This window comes from Filicampus tigris, chromosome 9 (genome assembly GCF_054856515.1).
Source record: "Filicampus tigris isolate MCC_2025a chromosome 9, RoL_Ftig_1.0, whole genome shotgun sequence".
Lineage (NCBI taxonomy): Eukaryota > Metazoa > Chordata > Actinopteri > Syngnathiformes > Syngnathidae > Filicampus > Filicampus tigris.
In genome coordinates, this window is record NC_141225.1 from 5,787,144 (window position 1) to 5,814,294 (window position 27,151).

The following is a 27,151-nucleotide window of genomic DNA, read 5'->3' on the forward strand; positions in this document are numbered from 1 at the left end:
TAAAGGGACAGAGATGACTAGACTATGCATTTAATTGTATTGCCAAACTAGATTGCTTTGCAGCAGCAACAAGCCGCGTGCTGCATCCTCTCTTTCCTCCTCTCCGTGTTGGAAACTGTATGTCATCGCAACATGTGACATAATGGACCGATCAGAGCAGCAACAATTCCTGATGTTTGCGTGGCATGTGTTGCAGACCTGTCGCCAACAGCATAATACGTCGGTCACGTGAATCAATGCGGCAGTTGTCGCTCGCGCTGACGCAGGAGTAGAAAGAAGCCTAAAAAGAAGCCCATCACTGAGTAGGCTGAGATGAAATTTGGCCGCCTCGTGACCACGTCAAACGTATGAGGGCTGATTAGTGGGCTGGACTAAAATCCACTTCCGGCCATGCTTAGTCTAGCCATTTTCTTTAATTTGTCAGCCCCCACCCCCCGCCCCAAAAATGGGCTTCCGGCCAGGCCGGAGGGTTCGGATCCGGCACAAGGACGGACTGCGCAGCTCTGCCAATATGTAACATCATTCAATTCGCAGTGGAAGCACGTCACACAAAGTCTCTAAGTCGACTTACTCCTGCACAAGCCAAAGTAGAAGTTTTGGGCTTTTGGTACTTTTTGGAGGAAAAAAAATATTTAGTGTTTCAGTTGCCGTGGAGATGAATTTAAGACAAAATGTACCCGGAAGTCGCTTGCGACTTCAAATTTAATGTTGTAGCCTCAATAACTTGAACAAAGAAATCAATAAATAATGACCGTTGAAAGTAGGAAAGCGCCAATAATTTGCAATTTGTTTTTAGATCCGTGTCTAGTGACAATTTAGTAGGAACAGTGGAAGAAAAATTATCTAGGCCCGTAAGAAGATCATTTCATAGGGTAACATTGGCTGTATCACCGGACGAACGTTACATGCTGCCCTGACAGTGGGAGTGGTGTGGGGGACTCATGGCTAACTGCCAATTGAGTCTAAAGGCCTAGATAGACCAATCCGACGTTGGCCAACAGTGACAGACGCTTACCCCCTGTGGCGTTGGGCCTGATGTCGGCACGTCACGCTGTAGGAATACACCACAACAACAGACAGCGACGCTGACCATTAAAGTACCTTCTGCGCATGGTGAGATGTAATACCCTTCCATATCCACGGCCGCGGTAGTCACTTTTGGTCAGAAAAAGTCAACCAGAAATCTATTGGCCGGGGGATTATAAAAACGTAAACGATGCATTCAGCTATATTCTTCGCTCACGATGAACTCCCACGCGAAGTAAACCCTCACATTCTTGACACGGTATTGTGAAATACTTACATTGTCAACCCTCGCTCTTGTACTTGTAAGAAGATTAAGGCAGCGAAGGCGGGCTCACTGTTTATCCGCATTTATCCCATCCCGTTGGTGCTCCGAGCGCTGATTTGCTAGCTAACAGCCAATTGGCGTGGCCAAATGTCACGACTGGCGACGCCGATGCAACATGCGTAAACGCCCACCAGACGCTTCCTGACAGGTTACGACACGAGGACGGTGGTCACTACACTAATCAGAAAGCGCACTCAGATGCCATGAACTCCAGGTTGCGGTCGCGCTCCGTTCATGCAGTCGTAGAAAAGTAAATGCTAATTCTGTCCGGCCAGAGAAGCAGCTCTGCATCGAGTTGCAAGTGGCCCATTCCAGAACATCAATTTGGGATATGCAGCTGCACGACAAGTCCCAGAGGTTGTTTGTGGAAATTTGTGGAAAGAATTAGCCTGTGAAAAATCCAGCACACACGCACATGACCCTAGTGACGATATGAAGTGTAGAAAATGGATGGACAAACTTAGAAAAACTCGGAGCAGCAGACTTTTATGAGGCCAACCCTTCAGCCAAGTGTGTCATTTTACAGATAGGCGTTGGGGGGTCATACCCCCGATGGACTTGGAAAAAATGTAAGTCAAGCGAACCCTTCTAGATTATAGATTTGAATTCAATATATAATGAACTATGGACTCTATGCACGGCAGCTCATGTCATATTTCCGGCAGAAAATATGGAGGCGTATCAGCTTCCGGCTTCCATTTATTCCACGCTACCAGGACACCATCTGGAGATAAAATAACCTCATTCTTTCAAATTGTCTCAACATGAGTTTTTTGTGATATTCAATAGCTTGGTGCTTTTCAAATTGGAAATGTCCTCCGAAGTTGAACATCGAACCGACGAAGGTAGTCTGTCCGTCTTTCTCTTTCTTGCTTGGCTCCCCGGCGAGTCGCGAAGCTGCGCTCTCCTGCTTCTTCTCTCCCCCGCCGTCCATGCGAGGCACCCGGCTATCGAGAGGTCACCAAGCTTCGTGGGAACATTTATCCTCATCCTGCAGTTCGTAGTATATGCTTGTCATTATTATTACAAATGATTGGTGTCTTTTGTGTTTTCATAAACTCGAATTTATTGCATCTGCAGTATAGAACATGACAATAAAAATAGCTTTCTATTTTTGTGCTTGTTCTTGTGCCGTCCAAACAAAGTTGGATTCAGCATGTCAAAATATGCCGTGCAAGTCTATGTTCACACAGACCTGCTTGTACTCTAATACAGCAAATGGCTCATTAAATGAGATATGATGCTTTGATCGCTTTGCCGACACTTGGATAACTGGAGCAAATAATAATATATATGGCATTTATGGTAACTTGATGTCATTTCAGCATTTTGCCTGTATATTTTTAAGAATTTGATACTATCGCTATGCATTACACCAGCGACTGGAGGTTAGCACACCTCTGTAGCCCAAATGTGGAAATAGCGTGTGCAAGTAGTCCATTCATCCCGTAACACATTGTCTTCATTTCTTAGGGGCTCATCAAGGAAAGCAAATTTGGCATGAGACAATTAGTGCATGTAAGCTGCTCATTTCCTCATTCTCTTATAAGTCAGCCATGTAGAGTCTAATCCTTGTGATACTTTCAGAGGTTGAAGTGGGCATAAATAGAAATGGCCACCAAAATGTCGGTGCTGATTGATTGCCGTTTTTGGAAATTATTAAGAATGTATATACCATCATTTTGAATGGACAAATATTGTCGGGTTCCTCCCATGACTCCCACCAATACATTGGAAGAGGGTGGGAGCGTGGCTAGATTGCTGACTAGAAAGAGAGTTTTGGGATTAGTTAGTTATTTACTGATTTCTCCAAAACAAATTGATAAAATTTTAAATTATTATCAATTTCCTGATTTAGAAAAAAAAACAACAAACATAAATTGAGCTTGTAAGTAAAAAATGGAGCATCCCGGCTCGGTGATCCCTTTAAGAGGATTTTCTGCATGTTGAGTGCCTTGTCATATTTGGACAGGCTCGGCGTCTGCTTTCTTTCTTTCTCTCTCCAGGTTTTAACATTTTGAAATGAAAATGGGAGCCGCACGAAAGACACATCTGAATCCCATTTGGATTCATTAATAAACATCCCCGTGCTCAACCACCCCGACCTCCCCTCGCACACGTGTTGCTCAACACACACAATGTCAGCCTCCTTTGATGAAGCTTGAAACAACGCGTTGACAAAGGCGCACTCACGGGATGCTTCTTCATGCTGATTTTGTTAGGGGAAAATAGAAAATGCTAATTAGCTGGATGTGCTGGGTGGGGATGTTTATGCATAGTGACTAATCTTAGAGCGTTTCTTTGTTTGTTTGTGTGTATACATGTGCATGTGACACACGTTGACGAGTGAGGTCGGGCTGCTGTTCAGCACCTCGGTGATCAACGACAGCACCTCAGCTGAGGCGACATAATTACAAGCAGGAAGCTCCTGTGTTGGTCACATCTATCTGCTTTAGGCCACCCTGACAACCACTATCAATTGCAATTTCTGGCAGAAGACTCACTGGACACAACCTTAGGTACACCTGCACGCTACAATAACATCCAATATAACACTTTTGTCAAACTCAGGGCCCGGGGGCCTAGATCTGGCCCAACACTTCATTTTTTTTTTCAGTCAGTGGGTCGGAAGAGTTTTTCAGGTTGACATCCTGCGGAGCAGGACAAGTTTTTTCCCGCACATTAAATGTTTTTCATCAAAGAGGTCCTGTCAGGTGAATGCTTGGGGAACTGCCACATCAACACCCCCCTATACTCCCACCCCAAAAGCAACTTTGCACACCAGTGGTTATGGTCAAATTTTGTACAAAAAACAACCCGGTTAGTTGGGTCAAATTGACCCAAGTAGTGGATCAGTCCATGTTTGAACCAAATTTGTGTTATTTTTTAACCCAACTCTTTTTAATGCGGGAGCTACATGCAAACAAATGCCCATTCTTGTTGTGAAGTAAGGAGCCCTCGAACCGAGACAACAACGACGGAATCAAAAAGAATGTTTTTGCAACCACCAGTATGTACAGTATAAGCCAGCTAAGCCAACAAGGATATTTCAATAAAATGGAGGGTTTCTGTCATGTTACTGTGAGTTACACGCGAACAAATGTTTGTTTTTGATGTTAGGTAAAAGGGACAACGCTGCTTCTTATTTTAGCCCACATTGTGTGTGCGTTTGTGTGTGCGGGAGCTCGGAGACACATGAGTGTCGTGTTGAACGACAGGTTCGATATCGTGTCGTGTGTGCCATTGTCCACCAATGGTGGGGATGCTGAGATTGCAGAAAACTAGTCAACTTGGATGACTTGTAACTAGTGCCAGCACACTGAACTGATGTCTGCAAAGTGATTCTTCTTTCTTGTATTCTGTTTATGTACAGGTTATTTTAAAATTAGATGCAGTATAAGAAAGTATTTCTGAATATATTTATGACAAAATCTAGTAGGCTGAACTGTTGACAAAGTGATTTATTCTTCTCGCTTGTTTTCTGCTCACATTCAGGTTATTTTACAGTTATAATGAAGATGCAGTATAAGTGTATGTATTTGTGAATATATTTTTTATCATAACCGATCGGTGTAAATGTTGTTGAAATGTGATTTATTGTTGATTCTTGTGTTACAGTTCAAGTGTGAAGACAGTCGGGCTGGGAAAAAATATTGTGTTGTGATGTATCATGATATACTTTTTATGCCGATACCAAGTATCAATCCGTTGATAAAGTATCTTTTGATATCTTATGTTAATGTTATGTTTTGCATGTTCCATAACATACTTTTGGAACATTTGAGGTCTTTAAAGTTGAGCTTTGGGAATTGAGTGTTATTTATTGCACTCCCGTGTATCAGGAACAGTTACTGGAACATTTTATGCACTTTTCAATTATGACACTTGAATAAATGTCAAATGGCACTTAAGTTAAAACTTTGGAAACACATGCTTCATTTTTTTTTATATATATTTTTATAATATTTAAGCATGGCAATATGTAACAGATGACAACCCAAGAATTGGGATCTGTATCAGATTGGGACAAAAGTGTCTCATCCCAGCCCGAGAAGACATTACTGTGAATATATTGCTGCAAAAATCCAGTGGGCTTAACTGATTTTGACAGTGATGGAATATGTACAGTATATTGTTTCTTTTGTCATGTTTTTGTATTATTTTCTACTGTATGTAATTCCAGCTAATATTGTGTAATATTTTTGTCAATATTTTTGCAGTTTATAATGTATATTTCTGTCAGTTTGTGTAATATTTTGAATTATTGGTCTTTTATGTTTAAATATTTTTAATATTTGTGTATTTTTGTCAATGTCTTTTGCTCTAACACTTTTGTATCAAACACAATATTGTAATTTATCTATTATGTTGTCCAGTTACAAAGGGGGGGGGGGATTTCTGGTGTTGTTGTTGGATAATGTGTGTTTATACACTGTCAAACGGTTGGAAATTCTGCAATAAAATAAATTGTATTTAAAGTTTTTAAAGTGTTAATTGTTGCTTCTATTTCTAGATTCAGCCTCAAAGTAGAGTAATACACAATTATTATTCATATCAACTGGATACAAGTAGCAGTAGTTAGTAAGTTGCATACACATGACGTTGATTCATGTTTGCATGTATTATTATTATTTTTTATTTTTTTTACTGTTAACATGTTAAGTTTTCCCATGTGTAAAAACTGAAGTGCTTTAAGGCAATCCGTTTCCACGCCAATAAACTCTACTAATTCGGGTTGATAGTGTACGTGCAAGCGAGGGAGAGAGAGAGAGAGAGAGAGACAGAGAGGGAGCGACATATGTGTTCGCAATTGGCGGGTGTCGACGTGTTTGTGTTGGAGTGGGGGGAGTGGGGGGAGTGAAGCCTGGAGGGGGTCCTGGATGCTGGAGCGAGCCGATCGAGCGCGTCACTTGCGTGGACGAGCGCGCGGTGATGGCTGACGGTGGTTAGGCGGGTGGGTCGACCTCAGCTCAGCTCTCCGGGCTCAGTGGCAGAGGCTTCCCTTCTCCCCCGACTCCGCCCATCCTCCCTCCCCCCATAGCCCCCTCCCTCCCTCGAGGCCACCTGTATGGACCGCCGGGACTCGGGCGTGATCCCGTCGCCCGCGTCCGCCTTCGGGCACCTGCAGCGACTCACTCATGACGACGACGACATAACGGTGGAAAACATGCCGGAAGGGGCGACGCTGACCCAGAGCCAGAACCTTCACCACTTTGGCCGGTACGAGCTGGGTTGCTGCGAACGCGTCGTCATCAACATCTCGGGTTTGCGCTTCGAGACCCAGCTGAAAACTTTCAACCAGTTCCCAGAGACGCTGCTGGGCGACCCCTGCAAGAGGATGCGCTACTTCGACCCCCTCCGGAACGAGTACTTCTTCGACCGGAACCGACCCAGCTTCGACGCCATCCTCTACTACTACCAGTCGGGCGGGCGCATCCGGAGACCCGTCAACGTGCCCATCGACGTCTTCTCCGAGGAGATTCGCTTCTATCAGCTCGGCGAGAACGCAATGGAGAAATTCCGAGAGGACGAAGGCTTCATCAAGGAGGAGGAGCGCGTCCTTCCCAAGAAGGACTTCCAGAAGCAGATCTGGCTACTGTTCGAGTACCCGGAGAGCTCGGGTCCGGCGCGGGGCATCGCTATAGTGTCTGTGCTCGTCATCCTCATCTCCATCGTCATCTTCTGCATGGAGACCCTGCCGGAATTCCATAACGGGCAAGACCAATCCGCGCAGCTCAACTGCAATTCCAGCATGATCAACGGCGGCCCCTCGTACGCACCGAGCCCCTTCACGGACCCTTTCTTCGTCATCGAGACCCTGTGCATCATCTGGTTCTCCTTCGAGCTCCTCGTGCGCTTCTTCTCGTGCCCCAGCAAGACTTCCTTCTCCAGGGACATCATGAACGTCATCGACGTGGTGGCCATCATCCCTTACTTCATCACGCTGGGCACCGAGCTGGCCGAGACGGAGAGCAACGGGGGGCAGCAAGCCATGTCCCTCGCCATCCTTCGCGTGATCCGACTGGTTAGGGTCTTCCGAATTTTCAAGCTCTCCAGGCACTCCAAGGGGCTCCAGATCCTGGGGCAGACCCTCAAGGCCAGCATGAGAGAACTGGGCTTGCTCATTTTCTTCCTCTTCATCGGAGTCATCCTCTTCTCCAGCGCGGTTTACTTCGCAGAGGCGGACGACCCCACGTCGAGCTTCAGCAGCATCCCGAACGCCTTCTGGTGGGCGGTGGTCACCATGACGACGGTGGGCTACGGCGACATGCACCCGGTGACCATCGGGGGGAAGATCGTGGGATCGCTGTGCGCCATCGCTGGCGTGCTGACCATCGCGTTGCCCGTGCCCGTCATCGTGTCCAACTTCAACTACTTTTACCACCGCGAGACGGACGCTGACGAACAGCCGCCCTGCGCCATAACTGCCAGCTGCGAATACTTACCCGGCGCGGAGCTTCTCCAGCCGCGGGGGTCGTGCGCCTCTTCCGCCACTCTCGGAAAGGGAGACTACGCCGGAGTGGAGGAGGGCGCCAAGCGGCCTCATTTCAACAGCCAGAACTGCGTGAATATCACCAAGATGTTTACCGACGTCTAAAGTGGAACACTGGGACTAAAGTATAGCGACATTATTTTTAATTGTGATAATATATATATTTTTTAATTATTGCTCATATCTGCAGACATTATGTCCAGTTTTATTTATTCATCAAGCACAGATAAACTATCATTTTCCACATGAAATACTGACAAAATGTTAGCTGATATTGGGCATTGGGGTGAAATTTCAGAAAGATCCTAAAATGCGCTTCAACCAGTTTTCAGGTGAACTTATTTCGAACTTTAAACTTCTAACATTGTGTTGGTCCTCTTTGCACAAATTGCTGTTGTTTAACAAGGAATTGAAAGGCCAAATAAGCAACCATGAACTGATCAATACATTTCCTATTTCAATTTGAATTAAACAGTCCTTTTCGTCATGGCGTTCACATTGTGAGACACAGTACCTCACCGTGGTGCGAGGATTCAAAATGAATATTCTTATACAGAAGTGGCCACTGGACTGAGTGTCATATAGTATCAGTTAATTGCACAAAAAGACTGGAGGAGTCACCGGAAGGCATACAAGGGGTCATCCTAAGAGATGTCAAATTGGTCCATTCAATCGTGTCTCAAACACCTGTTGTGAATTCTGCCATTCACCTCGATATTAGAAAACTGCAAGTTGGTCAACAAGTACTGAAAAACTTAACAGTTCAACTTGTGCATTCACAAGGCTAAACTTGGTCTCCCAGTAAGGTTATTATGCATTTTAAAGTCATCGGGAAATTTCACCCAAAAGCTGAATATGCCTGGCTTTTTGTGAGTAGAGTAATTTTGAGTATATATTTAGAGTTAATATATACAGTTCCTCCCATAATTTATATTATAAAATTTATATTATACTATAAAAGTATTTATTTTATGAGAAATATATGTAAGATAAGTGGCTTGTTTAATGTTTAGATATACATATGGTCCCTCATGGTGCCTATACATATCTAGTGTGTGTTGGTGTGTGTGTGTGTGTGTGGGGGGGGGGTCGTTGATGTTGATTTGGTACAGGTCCATTCACAGGCCATTTTATTAGGCACACATGCATTGTATTGTGTTTCCCAACCATTATTGAGCCTGGGCACCTATACTACATAAGGAAAACTTCATGGCACACGACCAAACAAAACTGTTACAAAAGGCATATGTGTGTCCTGAAATAATGATCATTTTGTCTCAATTTACTCACAGATATACCTATTCAAGACCACCGCACGTTAATGGTGTACCTTCTGCCATCTAGTGGAAAAGCATTTAATTGTTCTGCCTGTCACACTACTACATCACTCGTATAAATTAGATGAGCAAAAATACATTATTTGTCGTAAAAAAAAATGCAAAGAATATATAAGTGAAGTTGGATAATTCCCTGCGGCACACTTGATAATGGCACATGGTCTAATGAAAATGGACAAAGAACAAGTCTTTGCAAAGATAATGCTTACTTTTGATTGGTGCTGTCAGGGCATTATTAATATTGTATATTTATTATTGCCATGCATCATACTGACAGTCTTTTCTAACAGTTTGCTTACCAAAATCTCAAAAACTCCTCTCAAGATATGAAGCTTTCTAATGGTTTCGTTCCAATGATGTTAGTGGAACCGTTAGATGATTCGTGCAGGCAGTGTTTTTAGTTACATTTTAAACATTATTAACTATCATATGAGGATAAAATGAACCTAACCACACTGTCATAAAACTAAAATAAAGTCAAGCTGCTCACCTTCACAACCTGACGTAATGATCGGCAGAGGTGGGCATTTTATTAAAATTTGAGCGTCCGTTATTCGCCATCCGTCTGCAGTGTGGGTACCCATCCGTCGAGTGTCATTCGTCATCAAGAGGCATTCGGGGGGGCGTTTAGTTTGGGGGGGATAGTATCCGTCTATAGACCGGTCCGCCTCTAATTTTAAACGTCCGTCCCTCGGCGAGTCCGACCAAACTGTGTTTATGTACTATTGTCAGGTGGTTGGAGTTGTTTATAGAGCCACATTTGAATGTTTTTTTTGTCATCATAACTTGTAGATATGATGTGATCATAACTTGAAAGTGCTTTTTAATGACTAAAATTCAGAGTTGCCTATATATAATGTATTGTAAATAAAACTGAAATTATATGTTACACTAGTACTGACTTGTAAGTACTCTAAGTTTTGTCAATCACAATCTAAAGGTGAATGTTAGGTCACGTCGTCAAGAGGAAATCCCGCCCCATACCTCCCCTTGTTCTTCCTGATGCAGTCTCCATGACAACGCCAGGTCCCCGGGCAACATCCTCTGATGTTCCCCAGGCATTGTGTGTTTCACGAGGACTTCCCTTCCTTTGCATCCCAGCCTACCAATTATGTTCCAGAAAACCATGCTTTACTCATCGGTTCACTTTTCGGTTTAGGATGTTTACATCCCTTCAATCTGTATTTTGAGTTTGCCCGCAAAAATGTTGGAAGAGTGACGTCATTCTTTAGTCTCACTTTCTTTATTTTTTGCCTGTGAACTCATCTATACAAGTTAAAAGTGCAATCAACATAAATAACATCCAAACATAAATAACATCCAAACAAGCAATCATTTCCCACTTTGTCCCACAAAAAAACACATGCTTAAATTATGCATTCACTTCCTGATTGAGGATGCTTACATCCGCCCATTTCTCAATGCATTCGTTTAGCACCCACATTTGAAGTGAGAACTAAGGGAAATATGCTCATTACTTGTGCCAAAATATCAACCATAACTAGTATAAATAACACTGGTCAACATATTTTCACTATTTTTTTTTTCAAAACAGAGATGCAAGCATTACATAGAATTTTAAAAGTTTACCAATGGGGTTGACTAAAATGTGTTTAAACTAACACAACGTGTAAAATACGTTATATATAATATATAATTATAATATTATAAAAACATATCAGAGCTGTAACAAAGCCAAAGAGATAGAAATACATTGAAAAAACAAAAAACAAACTATAACAGTACAAAATCGTTGGGTCACTCTGTGGGCCATGTTGCGGCTACAAATACTGTAGAAGCGCAACACCGACATCTAGTGGACAATTTGAGCTATTACAGTTCAATATTTACTTTACTGACAAAATATCCCGATTTTGTGTTTCAAAATTGATTTAAAAATATTCAGATAAGAACATTGTTTAATGTTAGGCATAAGGTCTAAAAATAAATCATTTGATTAAGTTGTTCTCCTCATTTGAATGGAAAATGCTTAGAAATATATTGTCATATACGCCCTAGATCATGATTTACAGTACACTTTATTCACCATTTCTTGCCTTGCTGAAATTAGCTAATTTCTGGACCCGCCTCATTCAAAACAACAATAGAGTCTGGCTCTTGTTACCATGACAACCAGTGGGCCAGATCTCATTGGATTAATGTGTGCCGTGGTTGTGCTTGCACAGGCAAGTGTCTTTTCAGTCAGTGGTTCTCAAATGGGGGTATGTGTACCCCTGTGGGTACGTGAAGGCGCTTTAGGGGCTACGGGAGATTTAAAAAAATATTTCAAAAGTAGCATCAATGCAAAAAATGAGCGTGATCACAGCAGTTGCCTCCCTGTCACCAAGAATGACAAAAATCCTCAGGTAAGCACAGGCCCAATTGTCTCATTAAATGTGTCACTAAAAGCAAAACACTCCATTCGATGCATCAATGCGGTATTTTGTGTTTACATTAAAACTTTACCCTAACTAAATGACCGAAATTTTCCCAAACATTTCAGTATGTGCTGGTTATCACAGACTATTGCTGGTCACACTGTTTGCAAATGTTCATCTATCCATCCATTATCCATACCACTTATCCTCACAAGGGTCGCGGGCGTGCTGGAGCCTATCCCAACTGTCTTCGGGCAGTAGGCGGGGGACACCCCGAACTGGTTGCCAGCCAATCGCAGGGCACACAGAGACAAACAATCACACACACTCACAATCACACCTAGGAGCAATTTAGAGAGTCCAATCAACTTACCATGCATGTTTTTGGAATGTGGGAGGAAACCGGAGTACCCGGAGAAAACCCACGCAGGCATGGGGAGAACATGCAAACTCCACACAGGGAGGCCGGAGCCGACACGACATTAGCAAATGTTGATCGGTGTTAAGTTAACACTGCAGATCTGTTTACCTTTCACCTGATCGTGCTTTGGCCACTGCATGAAACTTCAGCCAGCATTGTGGCTAAATCATGGGCTGAGAAACTCTGTGTGGGGGGGTGCCTATTATGTACAGTGGATATAAAAAGTCTACACACCCTTGTTCAAATGCCAGGTTTGTGTCAAATGCCAGGTTTGTGTGAAATAGAAAAACGTGACCAAGATAAATCAATTTAAAGAGGAAAAAAAAAAAACATATTTGCCAACATGAGGCAAATATTCAAATCTGTCCATCGAATATATGATCTCAGGCCAGTTTGAAGCAGTTAACAGTACTTAAAGACAATTAGTTGGCAGGAAGTGATTCAGACACAGATGCATGGTTTATTTAAAGAAAGTGCTGACTTGTTACATCCTGCAACCTCACACACACACACACACGCCCCCCCCCCACACACACACACACACACCCACGCACACACACACACAGACACACGCAGTCTCTTTTTTTGCCGACTGTTCACTTTAGACCACATAAAACGTATTTTGTCCGAGCAGGTGCTGCACTTTTTATTGTAGTCGGTACAAGCACTTAGTACCCTCTCTGTGCCCTTCAATGTACAGCACTTCATCTTCTTCTCCTTCACAGCACGGTGGACATGTTTGGAACACCTGCACACGTGAAGATCCGCCTCTGCTGTTTGGAGAGGTGAGCAGATATCGTATGGTATCACTGTCATTTTCAAATATTTGCACAAAATACCTACAATGGAGAGAAGATGCAGTGTGGACAAAAATCAGCAGTGTTGCTGCAGTTTGGATCCTCCATTCTGTCTTCTTTCGGTTGTCACGGAGACCAGATCCCTGGAGATGCTTGTCAGCAGTGAGGGGAGGCCAGGTGCTCGGTTGGTGCTTGCCGGGACGGTTCAGGTCCAGGTCACATGACCATGCTTCACAGCGCGCGTCAGACGGCTTTTGCAGAGAATTATGGGGAAGATTTACGATACAAATATATTCATTTAGAATTTAAAGAAATATGTAAAATATTTTAATGATATATTTACAAATCATCGAAAAACAATAAACCAAAGTAACACCACATGTAAATAAATATATATGATATAATAATAAAAGTACTTGTATTGTGAATGACACTAATCAATTTAATGTAATTTAAAGTACTATAGAATAATGAAAGCATTTAAAATATTGATGCCTGTAGTGGCAACTTACTGTCTTTTTGTCACTCCGTCAGCATCGCATGAAAATCCTGACTCGTGTCTTCCATCTACGACAACACCAAAAGAACAACGCCGTTGTAGTTGAGCGGAAAAAAATGCTTCGTTTTAATTCCACTTAAGTCGTCTTAAACACAAATTATGAAGGCGTTACAAAAAGCTACCTTTGCTTTATGCCAAAAAATAGGACAAATAATGGAGCCTAGGTACTTAAATACTTTTCTTTATTTTACTTTAAGTAAAATAATAAAATAAAATCATCAAATATCAGCCAAGCGATTTCTAACTTGTCAATTAAAATTATTCAAATGGAACACAAATAGTTGAATATTTAACCAACCAAAATTTTCCTATGGCTCTAACAATGCCAAAGGGTCAATCTGTATATCACTGGTGTCAGGAAACCTCATAAATCACAATTTGGTAAATTTCTATTTTTTTTTTTTTTTTCCAAAATCTATATTATTGGTCAGTCCACATGTGGGTGTTATTACCAATTACCAATTTTAAATGTTGAAAATGTCCTTCACTCTTTGATGATGCACTGTTAATGGTTGAACAAACATGCCGTTTTGGGGGTCTCCGTTAGTGATGGGAAAAATGAAGTTTCACGATGCTTCATGAACCAGTTGTTGCATTTCTTGACTCCTCTAGATAACACAGAAAGGGGTTTAAGAAATGGCAAGTCAGTTTGCTTTCAGCCCTATGTTGAAGAGAGAGTGCCATCTAGAAGGCTCAGTAAACACAACAACTGGTTCGTGAAGCAAATTTGAAGCTTCATTTCCCTATCACTCCAGACTCTCCTGAAAAGTGACTATTTTGGAGGTACAAGATTTCAGCCCAACGCCCAGAGCTGGGTAGCGACCCTAGGTCCCCGGTTTCCATCCTGCATATTCAATCGACCCGCGTGGTCCCAGTCGGTCGGAGTCAGCCAACCGGCGTCGAGAACGGACTTTACCGATACCTCGTCACATGCAGGTGCCGCACTCCTGACACGCGGTCCAGTAAGGAAACAATAAAAAATTAAAGGGTGTGCTGTACCTTGCGGTCCCACAGACGCAATGACGTGTCCCATATTCTTTTTATTTCACCGATGACAACGCTGTGCGTGTGTTTCAATTGTTTTTGTTTGATATTTTTTCTCTGTTTCGCGGCGTGTCTGCTCGTGCGGCAACTGCGTGTGACGTAAAGATTATGGAATCGACGCCGATTGGCTGTGGCCGGCGAAGGACGGGCCGGGACCACGTGGGTCGATTGAATATGCAGGACGGAAACCGGCGACACTGGATTGGACAAACTGGACAACACTGGGCAAGTTGCTGCCCAGCTCTTCCGACGGCAATGATTTGGTATTCAAGTCTCAGTAGTCACATGACCAAGACCAAGTATGTCAACCATGTTTAGCAGAGAATTCTGGGTAATCCGAGCCATGTTAGTTTTGTATCTATGACCAGGCTGCACACACTATGTGTGATCATACTCTGTGGACTCAGCAAGACTCTGAGGAGACGGTGCTTCCTCTCGCACATGCTCTCATGCAGGACCTCCTTTTGTCTGAGTGGAGGCCCGGAGCCCACGTCTTCGTAAAGACCAGTGAACTTTATGAATGGCCCCCGGAGTGCAATTACGCACACGCCACAGAGCAGATGGACGGACGGATGGACTCGTGAATGGCAGTAACATCGCTTCCCGCTGCACTAAGTCGCCGTTTTAGGGCAGGCTCAGGAAATATCACGGGCGGGCAAGGAAGGACAAAACGCTGAGAGCTGTGAATAATTGCTCCAAATGCGCACGACGCATTTACTTCCTCTGGTTTGTTATGAATGAGCTTCAAGTGAAGTTCAAGTGTGGCCCCGGGCGCGTATATGTTATCAGAGGAAAAGTGCACTGTGCTGCCATGCGCCACTTTTACGGCATGTTGGTGGTTGCTATGTGGAATAAGTTTTCAAGTGTAAGTCAAGTCAAAAATCTTCTTTGCAATGCTATGTTCTATGCGCCCCCACTCATCTAAACACGATTGTGTTTGTGGAATAAAGATTAGGCAGATTTAGCCACCCATTTTCATCCATGAAATGGTGCCTCCACTTTGACATTCTTTCTCCCTCTGCTGTCGACTGAAATTGTTGTCCAAGTGCCCTCAGGCTGAAATTGCAAACATCATTTGACCAAACCCAGAAAACAGATGAAATTACTTTTTTAAACCTAAAAAAATTCTAGGAAAAAACAGGGATAAACTTCCAATAAGCATTACCATGAAAAACGCGGGTTGGCTCCCAAAAACAAAACAAACAAAAAATGCAAAAATATATACATATATTTATAAATATTTTAAAAAAGCAGCAAATAGGTGAGTCTGCGGGGGTCCATTATATTCTTTTCTTTATATTGCACAAGCCCAATATGAAGTCCCGCTCTCAAAGGTGGAAAAACTGGAGAAAATGGTTATCTTGTTTGTGAAGAAGTAGCTTGGCCTTTCCAGGTGCCTAAGCAGTATCCAGCTTTACGGCAAAGGGGATACTACACTTGCCCATTTGCAGCAAAGACCCCCCAGAGATGATTCTACTGGATTCAGGTGATCTATTTGTAGCCCAAGCTGTCCCCATCATGGCCACTGGGAGGAAATAGTAGAGGTTTTGGTCTTGGCGCCAGTACACCCACGTGGAGCAAGGCCGCTGCATCTGAGAGACGCAAGCTGGTGGTCCAGGAGGCATTTCAGGAAGAGGATGCAAGAAGGTGTGCCCAAGATGTGGCACAGGCAAAGCAAGGGCAGTGGACGGCATGACAAGTAGTGGAGAAGCGAAGGATGACTTAGAAAGAACTGTGGGAGATAGAGGCACTCAAGATAGGTTTTACCATCAGAGCTCCGTACGATTTCCTGCATTCTCCTGCAAATCTTAACCAGTGGTATGCCAAAGACCCCAGGTGCCCGATATGCCCAACTCCAGCCACACTGAAGCATGTCTTGGTGGGATGCAAGACCAGCCTCACTCAAGGTCGTTATACCTGGCGTCACAACCAAGTGTTAAAATCCCTTGCTGATGTGCTGGAGTGTCAATCGCGGAGGGTGAATGCCCTCCCACCCTCCGCAGCTTGCTGGCAGCCTAGACTGTTTATTCAGGAGGGCGAGCTCTGCTTTCCAGCTGAGATTATAACCACCAACCTTCAGACAGACCTCGTTCTCTGGGAAACCTTACTTAAGCTTGTTAACATCATCAAGGAAGGTGCAGAGGAGTAGGCCTCTGAGCGAAAGAAGCTGAGATAGGGTTAGCAAGGCCGGAGTGCAAGGGTACGCCAGATGGAAGTAGGTTACAGAGGGTTCATAGGCACCTCAACATCCAAGCTACTCAGAATAATAGGAGTGCGAACAGCAGGCAGTTAAAGACCTCTCCAGGGCTACTTAAAAGGGGATCCAGTGGCTGTGGATGAAGAGAAAGGACCCTACCTGCGTCTTCAAATGAGTCTATGGTATCTAGGGAACATAGGTGGGTAATCCAGGTCCAGAAAGCAAAAACTCTGCCACAGTTTGGCTTTAGCCACAGGTGCTTCTACTGAACCGGCAGGTAAACGAGCTCAGTTGATTAGAAGCACCTGTGGCTAAAGCCAAACTGTGGCAGGGTTTTTACTTTCTGGACCTGGATTAGCCACCTCTGCTAGGGAGTGAACCTGAGATGCTAGGATTTACTACTGAACCCTCTCGAGGTGTCATGGGCCTATCAGAGAAATACCCAAGAAGGAGGGTGCCCACTTGATAACCCAATGGATGCCATTACTCACTTGAACATCCCCCAGTCTCCAAGTCTGCTGAATAGAGGGATATCAACATCCAGTCCTACACAACAGATCTTTACCCCTGCAAAGAACAGCTCATATTCAGAGCTGGGCATTCCGTCTATGTGACGGACCTGTCAGTCTATCCGCTTATGACGGATGCCCTAATGATGGGAACAATTTTAAAATAGACAGATTAAGCATAATTGGAAGACCATATATTTAATCTGTCTTTCGTCTGGAGTCTGTCTTTCGTCTATTTTTTGCGGTGAGGAACAATGGTGAGTTGTTGTTGCTTGGGGGACAGATTTGAGTGATGGACCAGGCTGTGAGAGCAGTGGTTCCAGAGTACCACAGTCTGGAAATATTGTAGTGTGTCTTCAATAAGCAATGTCTTAATGGCTTGTCTCACTGGAATTTGAAAATGTAGCTATGTGCCTTAGAGCAGCTTGTCTGACTGGGAACGCTCATGTTGAGACACTACTTATATAAAGCTCTGCCCTGCCCTGCTTGTTTCTGATTGGTGGCCCTCGTCGGAGAATCAACCATCCAATCAGTGCGCTGATGGGAAGGCCATCGCACACGTCACACACTGATTGGATGGTCGATTATTTTTTTATTATTTTATTTTTTTCTAGTTTTTTTGGGGTTTAGAAACGCTGACGGAAGCCTGTTTAAATTCAGAGGCAGACCGGCCTATAGGCGGGGACGACGGAAGAGTACCTACGCTGCAGATGGATGACGAATGACGGACGTTGAATTTTGAGTAAAATTCCCATCTCTGCTAATATTATGATAACTCTTCTTCATGTGTCTTTATGTCTGTATTATACTTCCCCCCAGTGTCCAATGTGCACACCAAAAGGAGCACAACAGCTGGACCGGATTAATGGCTTTTCCCTTGATATCATTGGGGAAAGATGATTTGGGATATGATCGTTTTGAGTATCACAAGTCCACTATAAATTTAAAGCAACACTGTCATATGTCAGTTTTTGTTGATTATGGCGCCTCCATATGGACAAAAGCGGTAGTGTTTTGACGAAAGTCAACCGCATTTCGCATGAGCACCAGTGCGTAGTGTTGTGAAATCCTGAGCTCTAGGTGGCCTGCTTTCCAGTGTCAATGTTAAAGATGAATAACGATGAGGTAAGGAATCTAATTTTTTTAAACAATACTTTTGTTTTTTTGTTTGTTTTGGGGCTTCTGCCATGACACCAGTAATAGCGCGTAGACGCTCGAATGGACTTCCGTCCTTATAGCGAAAGGAGGAAGTGAGTATGCCGCAAATGAATTCAGGACATTTGTATTTTTTTTTTGTGTTCCAGGGTTACTCCCATCCTCCTCAAAGTTGCTTAGTGCCAGTTAAAACGATACAGACCCCCTCACAAAAGGCCCATTCAACTAATTGTAAGTCAATGTTTTATCAAAAGAGTTGTGGAAAAAAAATTATCAAGGTCAAATACTTGCCCAGTGTTGCTTTAAGGTTTAAAAAAATCAAACTACATATTCATTTGATTATCTGCACAATCAAATAGACAGGCATTGCATCATCACAGTGACTCAGTGGCTATAAATCCCTTATGTCCCACAATGTAGCGGACATCTCTACTGCATGCAGCTCACACTGCAGCATTTTCTATCCATCTCGCAACACCTGACTGTTTTTTCAAAATGCTAAATCATGGCTCTCCAAAACCACCATCATGATCATCAACATCATTATCATCATTCCAGATCCTTCCTGGATCTCACACGGAAGGGAGTCTTATTTCAAATGTGACCTTGCTGTAATATAATGCAGTGTTCCCAAAGGAAATGCTTACCTTGACTTGACTTGAATTTCACGCAGTGCAGGCACACGCACGCACACACACATACACACACATTGACTCAGGCAACATAAGGGGATCCCTGCTTCAGTGACACTGAGTCACGGGCCTCCTGAGTCATGCTATTTTTAAAATGTATTTTCTGAATAGTAATGTTTTGTCCTTTCGTGCAGTCCAGCAGTGCACCGGCTCTGAAAATAAAATAATAAGTTGTTCGAGTCTCACTTCCTATTTTTACAATTGGCGTGTCCCAATGCTTTGGTTCATTTCAGTTTCATTGACTGAATTTCTTCATTTTTTTTAGTGAATCAATTATTAGTAATGAATTGTTAACATTAAATAATTAAGTTAACTTAAGTTAAGTTAAGTTAATTATAAGTGTATGGGTGGTTTGCTTAGGGTTATATATATATATATATATATATATATATATATATATATATATATATATATATATATATATATTTATATATATATATATATAAATATAATATTATTGTTATATCAATTAAATTTACATTTAATTATTTTAATTTTAACTATGCTGCCAGAGCAACAAGATAACTAATTATTTTTATTTTTCTGCTGCCACGTGTTTTGCATCAGCATGTCGCTGGGCAGGATTCACGAGTTGTAGCATCACCATTGGTATACGAAAAAAACGCCTTACCCCTCCCATTCAAATGATGTGTTTCAAGTATGTAGGTCCCTGGGCATGTTAAACCACTACTTTGTATTAACTATAAAATATATATTGAAAGAAAGGTGGTGGATATTGCTTTCAAAAGGCCAAATGCAGAGTAGCCATGGACCGGTGTTCTTGTCTCATCCTGCTGGGCGTCCATCTGATGATCCACGACTCCACTCCCCCAACAGCCCTACTTCCTCTCCTCCACTCCCACCTTTCTCTCCATCTGCGCCCCCTCTCACTTGTCCCGAAAAAAGCATCGGCGAAGACGCTTTGGAGAGTACGTGAAGTGCATCGCCGTTGAGGGATGTAAGATGCGTACAGCGGAGGTGGGAGAACAACATGCTGGATGAGGATAAGACCGTCTTAGTATGACAATAATTCCCAGATAAGGATTATACGCATGAGCTGCCTCCGTATTGAGAAGCACAGCATCAAAAGATATTTTAATCTTTATCCTCTTGCCTCACATGTGGACAAAAGTCTTGAGGCAAACATCCTAATCAGTTCATTAATAAATCAATCAGTGATTGGTCTTAGTCCCCGCCCTAAATCCGAATTCAACTGTATGCTTCCAAGTTTGTGTGGAAGGTACAATCAGGTGAGCTAGACCAGACTTTGAAACATGCCGAGCCAAGGGGGACAACCGGCGAGTTCATGTGCAAAAGCCAACAAGCAACATTGAAACAAAAATAGAAGTCACACCTACAAGCAGACTGCCTAATCACAGCATTGTTCGATATTGTACCTCCCAAATCTGCAAAACCAAACATACTTGTGAGCTACATTAATCGCGTGGACTCGGTGAATCGTGTAGACTATAATCCGGACCCTGTGGTCCATATTAAAGAACGGCGTGGGCCTTATGTGGCCCACCTGCCCTATTTCGCCCACCCCTAAGCATGATTACATCACATTTCTCAAGCTTTTCCGTGTTCCAGGACAGCCGTCGTCTGCTGTGATCGCCATTGGCACTGCAGGCAGCAAAGTGGTGCAAGAGCCTTCGCGTTTAATTAAAGGTGGCCAGCTAACGCAAAGTGAGACGGGCATGGCTGGGAACTGAGGCGAGCACACCCCTGACTCATTAATAATGGCTGCCCTGTCACGGGGAACCTGGGAAAGCCATTATGGAGACAGCGAGAGGGATCAGCGTGTGTCGCAGCCTTGATGGACTCTGCCAGTACTAACCTTGGCAAGCCTCACAAATCAACACACCGACGAGCGCCCATGCCCCTCCTCATACGTGACGGGATTCCCGCTGACCTTTGGCCTTCCTCCCGATGTCATGTTCGGCCACGGTGCCTCCGTCACCACTTCTTTCAATGTTGTGCATGTGATGCCATTGATCCATGTTGTTCTCCCGGCTTAAAATAGCTGCAATAGCGCTTTAGCTCTATTTTTGTCACCGTTTGATCTATTATTAATACCGTAAATGCTTTGTTACCAGGGAAGCTTGCAATTACATGGGTAGATAGATAGATGGATAGATAGATAGATAGATAGATAGATAGATAGATAGATAGATAGATAGATAGATAGATAGATAGATAGATAGATAGATAGATAGATGGATAGATAGATAGATAGATAGATAGATAGATAGATAGATAGATAGATAGATAGATAGATAGATAGATAGATAGATAGATAGATAGATAGATAGATAATTAAAGGCGCAACCTCAGTAGACACGTTTAAAACACAGATAGATAGATATATTCATATGTACACATACAAATATGTTTTACATATTTATTATTGATTTTGAATGTGATTCATTCAAAATGAATCAATGTGACATTAGATTCTCTTTTCAAATTTTGAATGCAGTATGTCCTTTTCTTCTTTAACATATGTTACTTGACATATTGAATTAGCATACATATTTTATATTTTTACATTTTATTTTGTGGGTTTTATTTCTTGCCTACTTAAATCCTTTCCCCCCTTTTTTTGTCTTCACTTGTAGCACTTTAAATACTTCATTTTGGACCCTATGTAGAAACAAAACAATCACATAAGTTGTTGGTAAATTGTGTTTTTTTTTGTTTTTGTTTTTTTTAATGACAATATTATTAACGACCCCTCACGACTATCACTTTAAATTTCCTGCTTCAGAGAAGAAGATAAAGGGTGGTTTCCACTGGTATGCTAAGTGTTCACGCTTCCTTTTAAACACACAAAACAAACTTTTTACCCTTTAGTTGTGTTAGTTGTAATTAATTGCGTGATCTATGTCCCCTCACACTCCACCAAACCTCGAACCTACTGAAATTACACACACAAACAAACGCCCCCTCTTTTTCCTCCCGGTCGTGATTGTTTACCTTTGCGCATACGAAATTTGTGCTGATCTCATTACCTTATTTTTTCTAACTCCTCCGTGATATCCACTTTCCTTTTTTTTTTTTAACCCAATCATCATCATCATCACCTCGGCCATCGTCACCGGAGTCGTGGAGGAAGAAGAGGAGGAGGAAGAAGAGGAGGAGGGGGACGCGAGGACACACCCGCCCGCGCACCGTCGCCCTCGGCCGGTGCACACGGCGAGGATACAGCAGCAACAGCAGAAGCAAAAAGCCGTCAGCATGAGGTGATCCTCAGCACTCCCACAGCTGGAGACGCACTATAATGATGATTATCTGTCATCATTTAATAGATTAAAAGCATTTTTCATTCCAAGACAGGAGATTTGGTCGTCTCCAAACAGCAGCATCAGCAGCAGAGTCCACTAAGATGTCTGCAGGTATGTACATTACGCATGAATATTTACATTTTCCCATGTATTTAAGTTGATGCAAGCCTCTCTTTAAAGATAACAGTGACAGTCCTCCCACTCATTACCCATGCAATGAAGAGAATGCATTTTTCTTCCCTTGGCTGCTGTTTTCCTTCTGCTCTTCAATTATTCACGTGTGTTTTTGAATATTTCAAACACAGCCGTTGAGCATGTTCTAAATCCTCCCCTCGAAAAAAAAAAAGTCATTTAATTGATGTTTGTTCAGCCAAAGCAAAATTAGAAGCAGCCAGTACCTTTTCTGTGTCTGTGTGTGCGTGTGTGTGCGTGCGCGTGTGTATGTTTGACTGCGGTGATATTGCCAGCAGGATGCTGCATGCGTGGCTCCTGGTGCCGGCCGCATTGTCGTGTTCATGCATGGCTTCACCGTAAGAAGAAGGGGGTGAAAAAAAGCAGGAGCTGGTGGTTTTAGTTTGCAATTGCCCAATGCAGCAGATCGGGCGTCCTAATTTACTAGCTGCTGCACTGACTCTGCCTGCATTGAAGCAATTGACATGCAAGGCACACAGCCGGTGTACCCAGTACGGTGGCGTATTAATTGCACTTGAGCAAGTTTGAGGCGATTCTTTTATAAAGGTGCAAGTTGAGGAAGTATCCAGTGTTGCTTGTCTCAAGTTTACCTGACCTACTTGTACGACTGTCCTATATGCAGTCCCGCCCTGAGAGACGCCTGGACGATTCTCCGCACCCTAACGCGCTACCGCCCTCCCTACGAAAGGTGCAGTCCTCGCCCAGCTGCCTTTTCCCGCCACAATGACGGTCGCCACGGGCGACCCGTCCGACGAGGCGGCGGCGCACCCGGGTCATCCGCTGGACTACGATCCGGAGGCGGACCACGAGTGCTGCGAGCGGGTGGTGATCAACATCTCTGGGCTGCGCTTCGAGACCCAGCTCAAGACCCTCTCGCAGTTCCCTGAGACGCTGCTAGGGGACCCCAAAAAGCGGATGCGCTACTTCGACCCGCTGCGCAACGAGTACTTTTTCGACAGGAACAGACCCAGCTTTGATGCCATTTTGTACTACTACCAATCCGGCGGGCGGCTACGGAGGCCGGTGAACGTCACGCTGGACATCTTCTCAGAGGAGATCCGCTTCTACGAGCTGGGCGACGAAGCCATCGAGATTTTCCGCGAGGACGAGGGCTTCATCAAGGAGGAGGAGCGCCCTCTCCCCGACAACGAGTTTCAGAGACAAGTGTGGCTGCTCTTTGAGTACCCGGAGAGCTCAGGTCCAGCTCGGATTATCGCCATCATCTCCGTCATGGTCATCCTCATCTCCATCGTCAGCTTCTGCCTGGAGACCCTCCCCATCTTCCGCAATGACGAGGGCGACATGCACAAGTCCCACGCCGAAATCTTTAACCCCGAGACCAACACCACGGTCATCAGGTACACGTCCACCTACTTCACCGACCCCTTCTTCATCCTCGAGACGTTGTGCATCATCTGGTTCTCCTTTGAGTTTCTTGTGCGCTTTTTCGCCTGCCCCAGCAAAGCGGGTTTCTTTGGCAACCTCATGAACATCATTGACATCGTGGCCATCATCCCGTATTTCATCACGCTTGGCACAGAGCTGGCAGACAGTCCGGATGACGGTCAAGCCGGACAGCAGGCCATGTCTTTAGCAATCCTCAGGGTGATCCGACTGGTTCGAGTGTTCCGAATTTTCAAGCTCTCACGCCACTCCAAGGGGCTCCAGATCCTTGGCCAGACCCTCAAGGCCAGCATGAGAGAGTTGGGACTGCTCATCTTCTTCCTCTTCATCGGCGTCATCCTCTTCTCCAGCGCGGTGTACTTTGCAGAGGCCGACGAGCGGCAGTCCCAGTTCGAGAGCATCCCGGATGCCTTCTGGTGGGCCGTGGTCTCCATGACCACGGTGGGCTACGGCGACATGGTGCCCACCACCATCGGGGGCAAGATTGTGGGCTCCTTGTGCGCCATCGCCGGCGTGCTGACCATCGCCTTGCCCGTGCCCGTCATCGTGTCCAACTTCAACTACTTCTACCACCGAGAGACGGAAGGGGAGGAGCAGGCGCAGTACCTCCAGGTCAACGCGCCCAAGAGCGAGTCGGGCGAGGAGCTGAAGAAGAGCCGCAGCGGATCCACCATCAGCAAGTCGGATTACATGGAGATCCAGGAGGCGGTCAATAACAGCAACGAGGACTTCCGCCGGGAGAACCTCAAGACGGCCAACTGCACGCTGGCCAACACAAACTACGTCAACATCACCAAAATGCTCACAGACGTGTAGTCTACCATAGAGAGCACCAGGAAAAAAAAACATTCAAAGGCAATAGAATTCAGGAACGCGATGCTTTTCACGCCACGCCTCACTCCTGCCCTTAACACTGTCAAAGAGAGCCACATTTTTTTGCATTTGCATGGAGTTTTCTGAGTGGAAGAAAAACTGAAATGTCACACTAATGCCAACCAAAAAGAAGCAATGAGGGGAAAAACAGTTTTTTTTAAATTAAGACAACACACTGAAGTCGCTTGGTCCCTCACGCCCCAGGGTTCACTGCTCTGCTTTAGGTGCAAAACACTTAGGCATCACCATAAAAAAAAAAAAATAAATAACGTGATCATGAAGCGGGTCCGTTCCCAAGTTTATTTCTCACCGCTAGTTTTTGCAAGGATGCATGACAGCCACCAGCACCACATATTGTACACTTGTGGTGGGACACCTTCGTAGTCAGTATCTGATGATTGACTGAGAATGACATTGACGCCTCGCTGCTTTGCTCTTACGCAACGTGTTACTACGATGCAAACTCTCTTCAAGACGCTTTTCCCGCCATTCACCCAAACTGGTCTTATACTGCAGAGCTTTGAGGACAACTTGAATGTTTCTTCTCGAGTTATGTTTGGTTGTTTTTTACGTGCGAAACATAGATTCATGTAGCCTGTAGTTAGGCATTGTTAGTAGGTTGAGGGGGACCTCAGTTTACAATAGTCCCAGCATACAACCTTTCGAGTTTGAGAACAACACGGAATGAATTACTGAGAGAATAACGTAGACAGAGGCAAAAATATGCACACTCATTTACCGCGATACTTACCACTTTTCATTGAATTGTTTTGCCTTTATGGCCTATACGTGCTTCAGTCTTACAAATATTTACTCTAATTCAGTGGCAGGCCGTGCATGTGGTACATCAATACTATACAAAACAGTGATAACAGCACACAACTGTGCCACATATATCATTTGGAACAGTTGAGAATTAATATTTATCTGAAAACAAACAAAACATCACGCACACCATAAATATTGATAATTAAATGTATTAAATTTGAGATTGATAAAGAATCTTTCATACTAACGTATTATAAGATGCCGTGTACCAAAATACGCACAAAGTTGGGTTATGTCCCCACTGTGGGTACTCTTGTAAACTGAGGAGCCACTGTAGATGCATGATATCTGTTTGGGGGGTAGGTTGCCCCCTACAGGCATAACATAGAAACACTTAAGCTGGGCATACACTGCAAATTAATTGCGTTTCTCATCTGATTTCATAATGACCAAATTTTGAATCATGGCATTGTTAGTCATGGAGCGATTGGCAACTCACAACTTAGGCTACAATGGTCCATTTGAGATGGGCAAAAACAAAAAGAACAGTCTTTAATGTATCTGTGTTGCCGCCTGCAGCATGGGTACACTTCTACCATCCGTCTATCCGCCTTTTTGTCCGGCTCGAGCAAATACTAATCGCCAATAGGCCTGTCTGACTATCCTTTTAAACGGGATTCCCATAGCTTTACCAACTTCCACTATACGTGTATATGTGTCAACATATACATATATATACACACACATATATATATGTATATGTAAGTACAACGCCTACTGCCCGAAGACAGCTGAGATAGGCTCCAGCAAGCCCGCGACCTTTGTGATGGGGATAAGCGGTATAGATAATGTATATATATATATATGTATATATATATATATCTATACTGTGAGGTTTGGCATACCACTACACCCCTAATACATACATACGTATAAATGTATCTCTCTCTCTCTCTCTCTCTCTCTCTCTCTCTCTCTCTCTCTCTCTCTCTCTCTCTCTCTCTCTCTCTCTCTCTCTCTATATATATATATATATATATATATATATATATATATATATATATATATGTATATATATAGTGGTATGCCAAACATCACAGTACAATATGTACCTTGGTTTTAAGGACGTTGCGTGCACTAAATTCTTCAATCGATATAAGATCTTCAAATAATTCTTTTTTAGAAAAATGCAACAGCAATAGTTATTCTTAAGAACGAGCAAAGTGAAGCTATTTCAAATGATTTAGCAAGTTCTGCGAAAAACACATTGTTTGCCATAACATCCGGAATCCAGAGGGTGAGCTGCACTGTGTTTGTTTACGTAGTATACATGTGGCTAGATTGCAAGGCAGTTACACTTCCTGTCCCTTAACAAATTATGTATGAATACATTTACACTGAAGCCCTTAATATACAGTACATACGTAGTAATCGTATAAGTAGGGCTCATGAGTTGCTATGAATGCCTTGACAGTGTCGTCTGCCATTTAAGAGTCCCTGTCTGTCATCGCAGTAGCCAGCTATGATGTATGCATTATGTGCGTATAATAAGGTTATCTGCAATTAGCGGAAGTGCGGTGGCCCGATAGGGTTAAACAGACTACACTCTGCCACTTTGTGCAGCACCTAAAATGATCTTTGACTTACACATTTTCTTCTTTAAATCTTTTTCTTGAAAATTCCCAAATGCCACAGTG

General features: G+C 43.6%; 2 protein-coding genes and 1 long non-coding RNA gene across 4 annotated transcripts; 2 read left to right on the forward strand and 1 right to left on the reverse strand.

The window, feature by feature from the left end:
• The first annotated feature begins 6,396 nt into the window (after positions 1 to 6,396).
• Positions 6,397 to 10,047, forward strand: LOC147141728 (potassium voltage-gated channel subfamily A member 3-like). Its single transcript, XM_086041446.1, has one exon. The coding sequence runs from the start codon at positions 6,420 to 6,422 to the stop codon at positions 7,947 to 7,949; it is 1,530 nt and encodes a 509-aa protein (XP_085897572.1). The 5' UTR covers positions 6,397 to 6,419; the 3' UTR covers positions 7,950 to 10,047.
• A 2,597-nt stretch (positions 10,048 to 12,644) lies between these two features.
• On the reverse strand, positions 12,645 to 13,346 carry LOC147141729 (uncharacterized). The gene is made up of 3 exons (XR_015088201.1): positions 13,290 to 13,346; positions 12,824 to 13,028; positions 12,645 to 12,753 (listed from the first exon to the last, which is right to left on the reverse strand). It is a non-coding gene; the product is annotated as an uncharacterized LOC147141729 (long non-coding RNA).
• An 8,623-nt stretch (positions 13,347 to 21,969) lies between these two features.
• On the forward strand, positions 21,970 to 26,403 carry LOC147141730 (potassium voltage-gated channel subfamily A member 2). 2 transcript variants are annotated; one of them, XM_086041481.1, is made up of 3 exons: positions 21,970 to 22,175; positions 22,266 to 22,328; positions 23,032 to 26,403. In XM_086041481.1, the coding sequence occupies exon 3, from the start codon at positions 23,133 to 23,135 to the stop codon at positions 24,627 to 24,629; it is 1,497 nt and encodes a 498-aa protein (XP_085897607.1). In that variant the 5' UTR covers positions 21,970 to 22,175; positions 22,266 to 22,328; positions 23,032 to 23,132; the 3' UTR covers positions 24,630 to 26,403. The 2 variants fall into 2 exon arrangements, with proteins under 2 accessions (XP_085897607.1, XP_085897606.1); XM_086041480.1 differs by having other exon boundaries at positions 21,970 to 22,328.
• Positions 26,404 to 27,151: the final 748 nt, after the last annotated feature.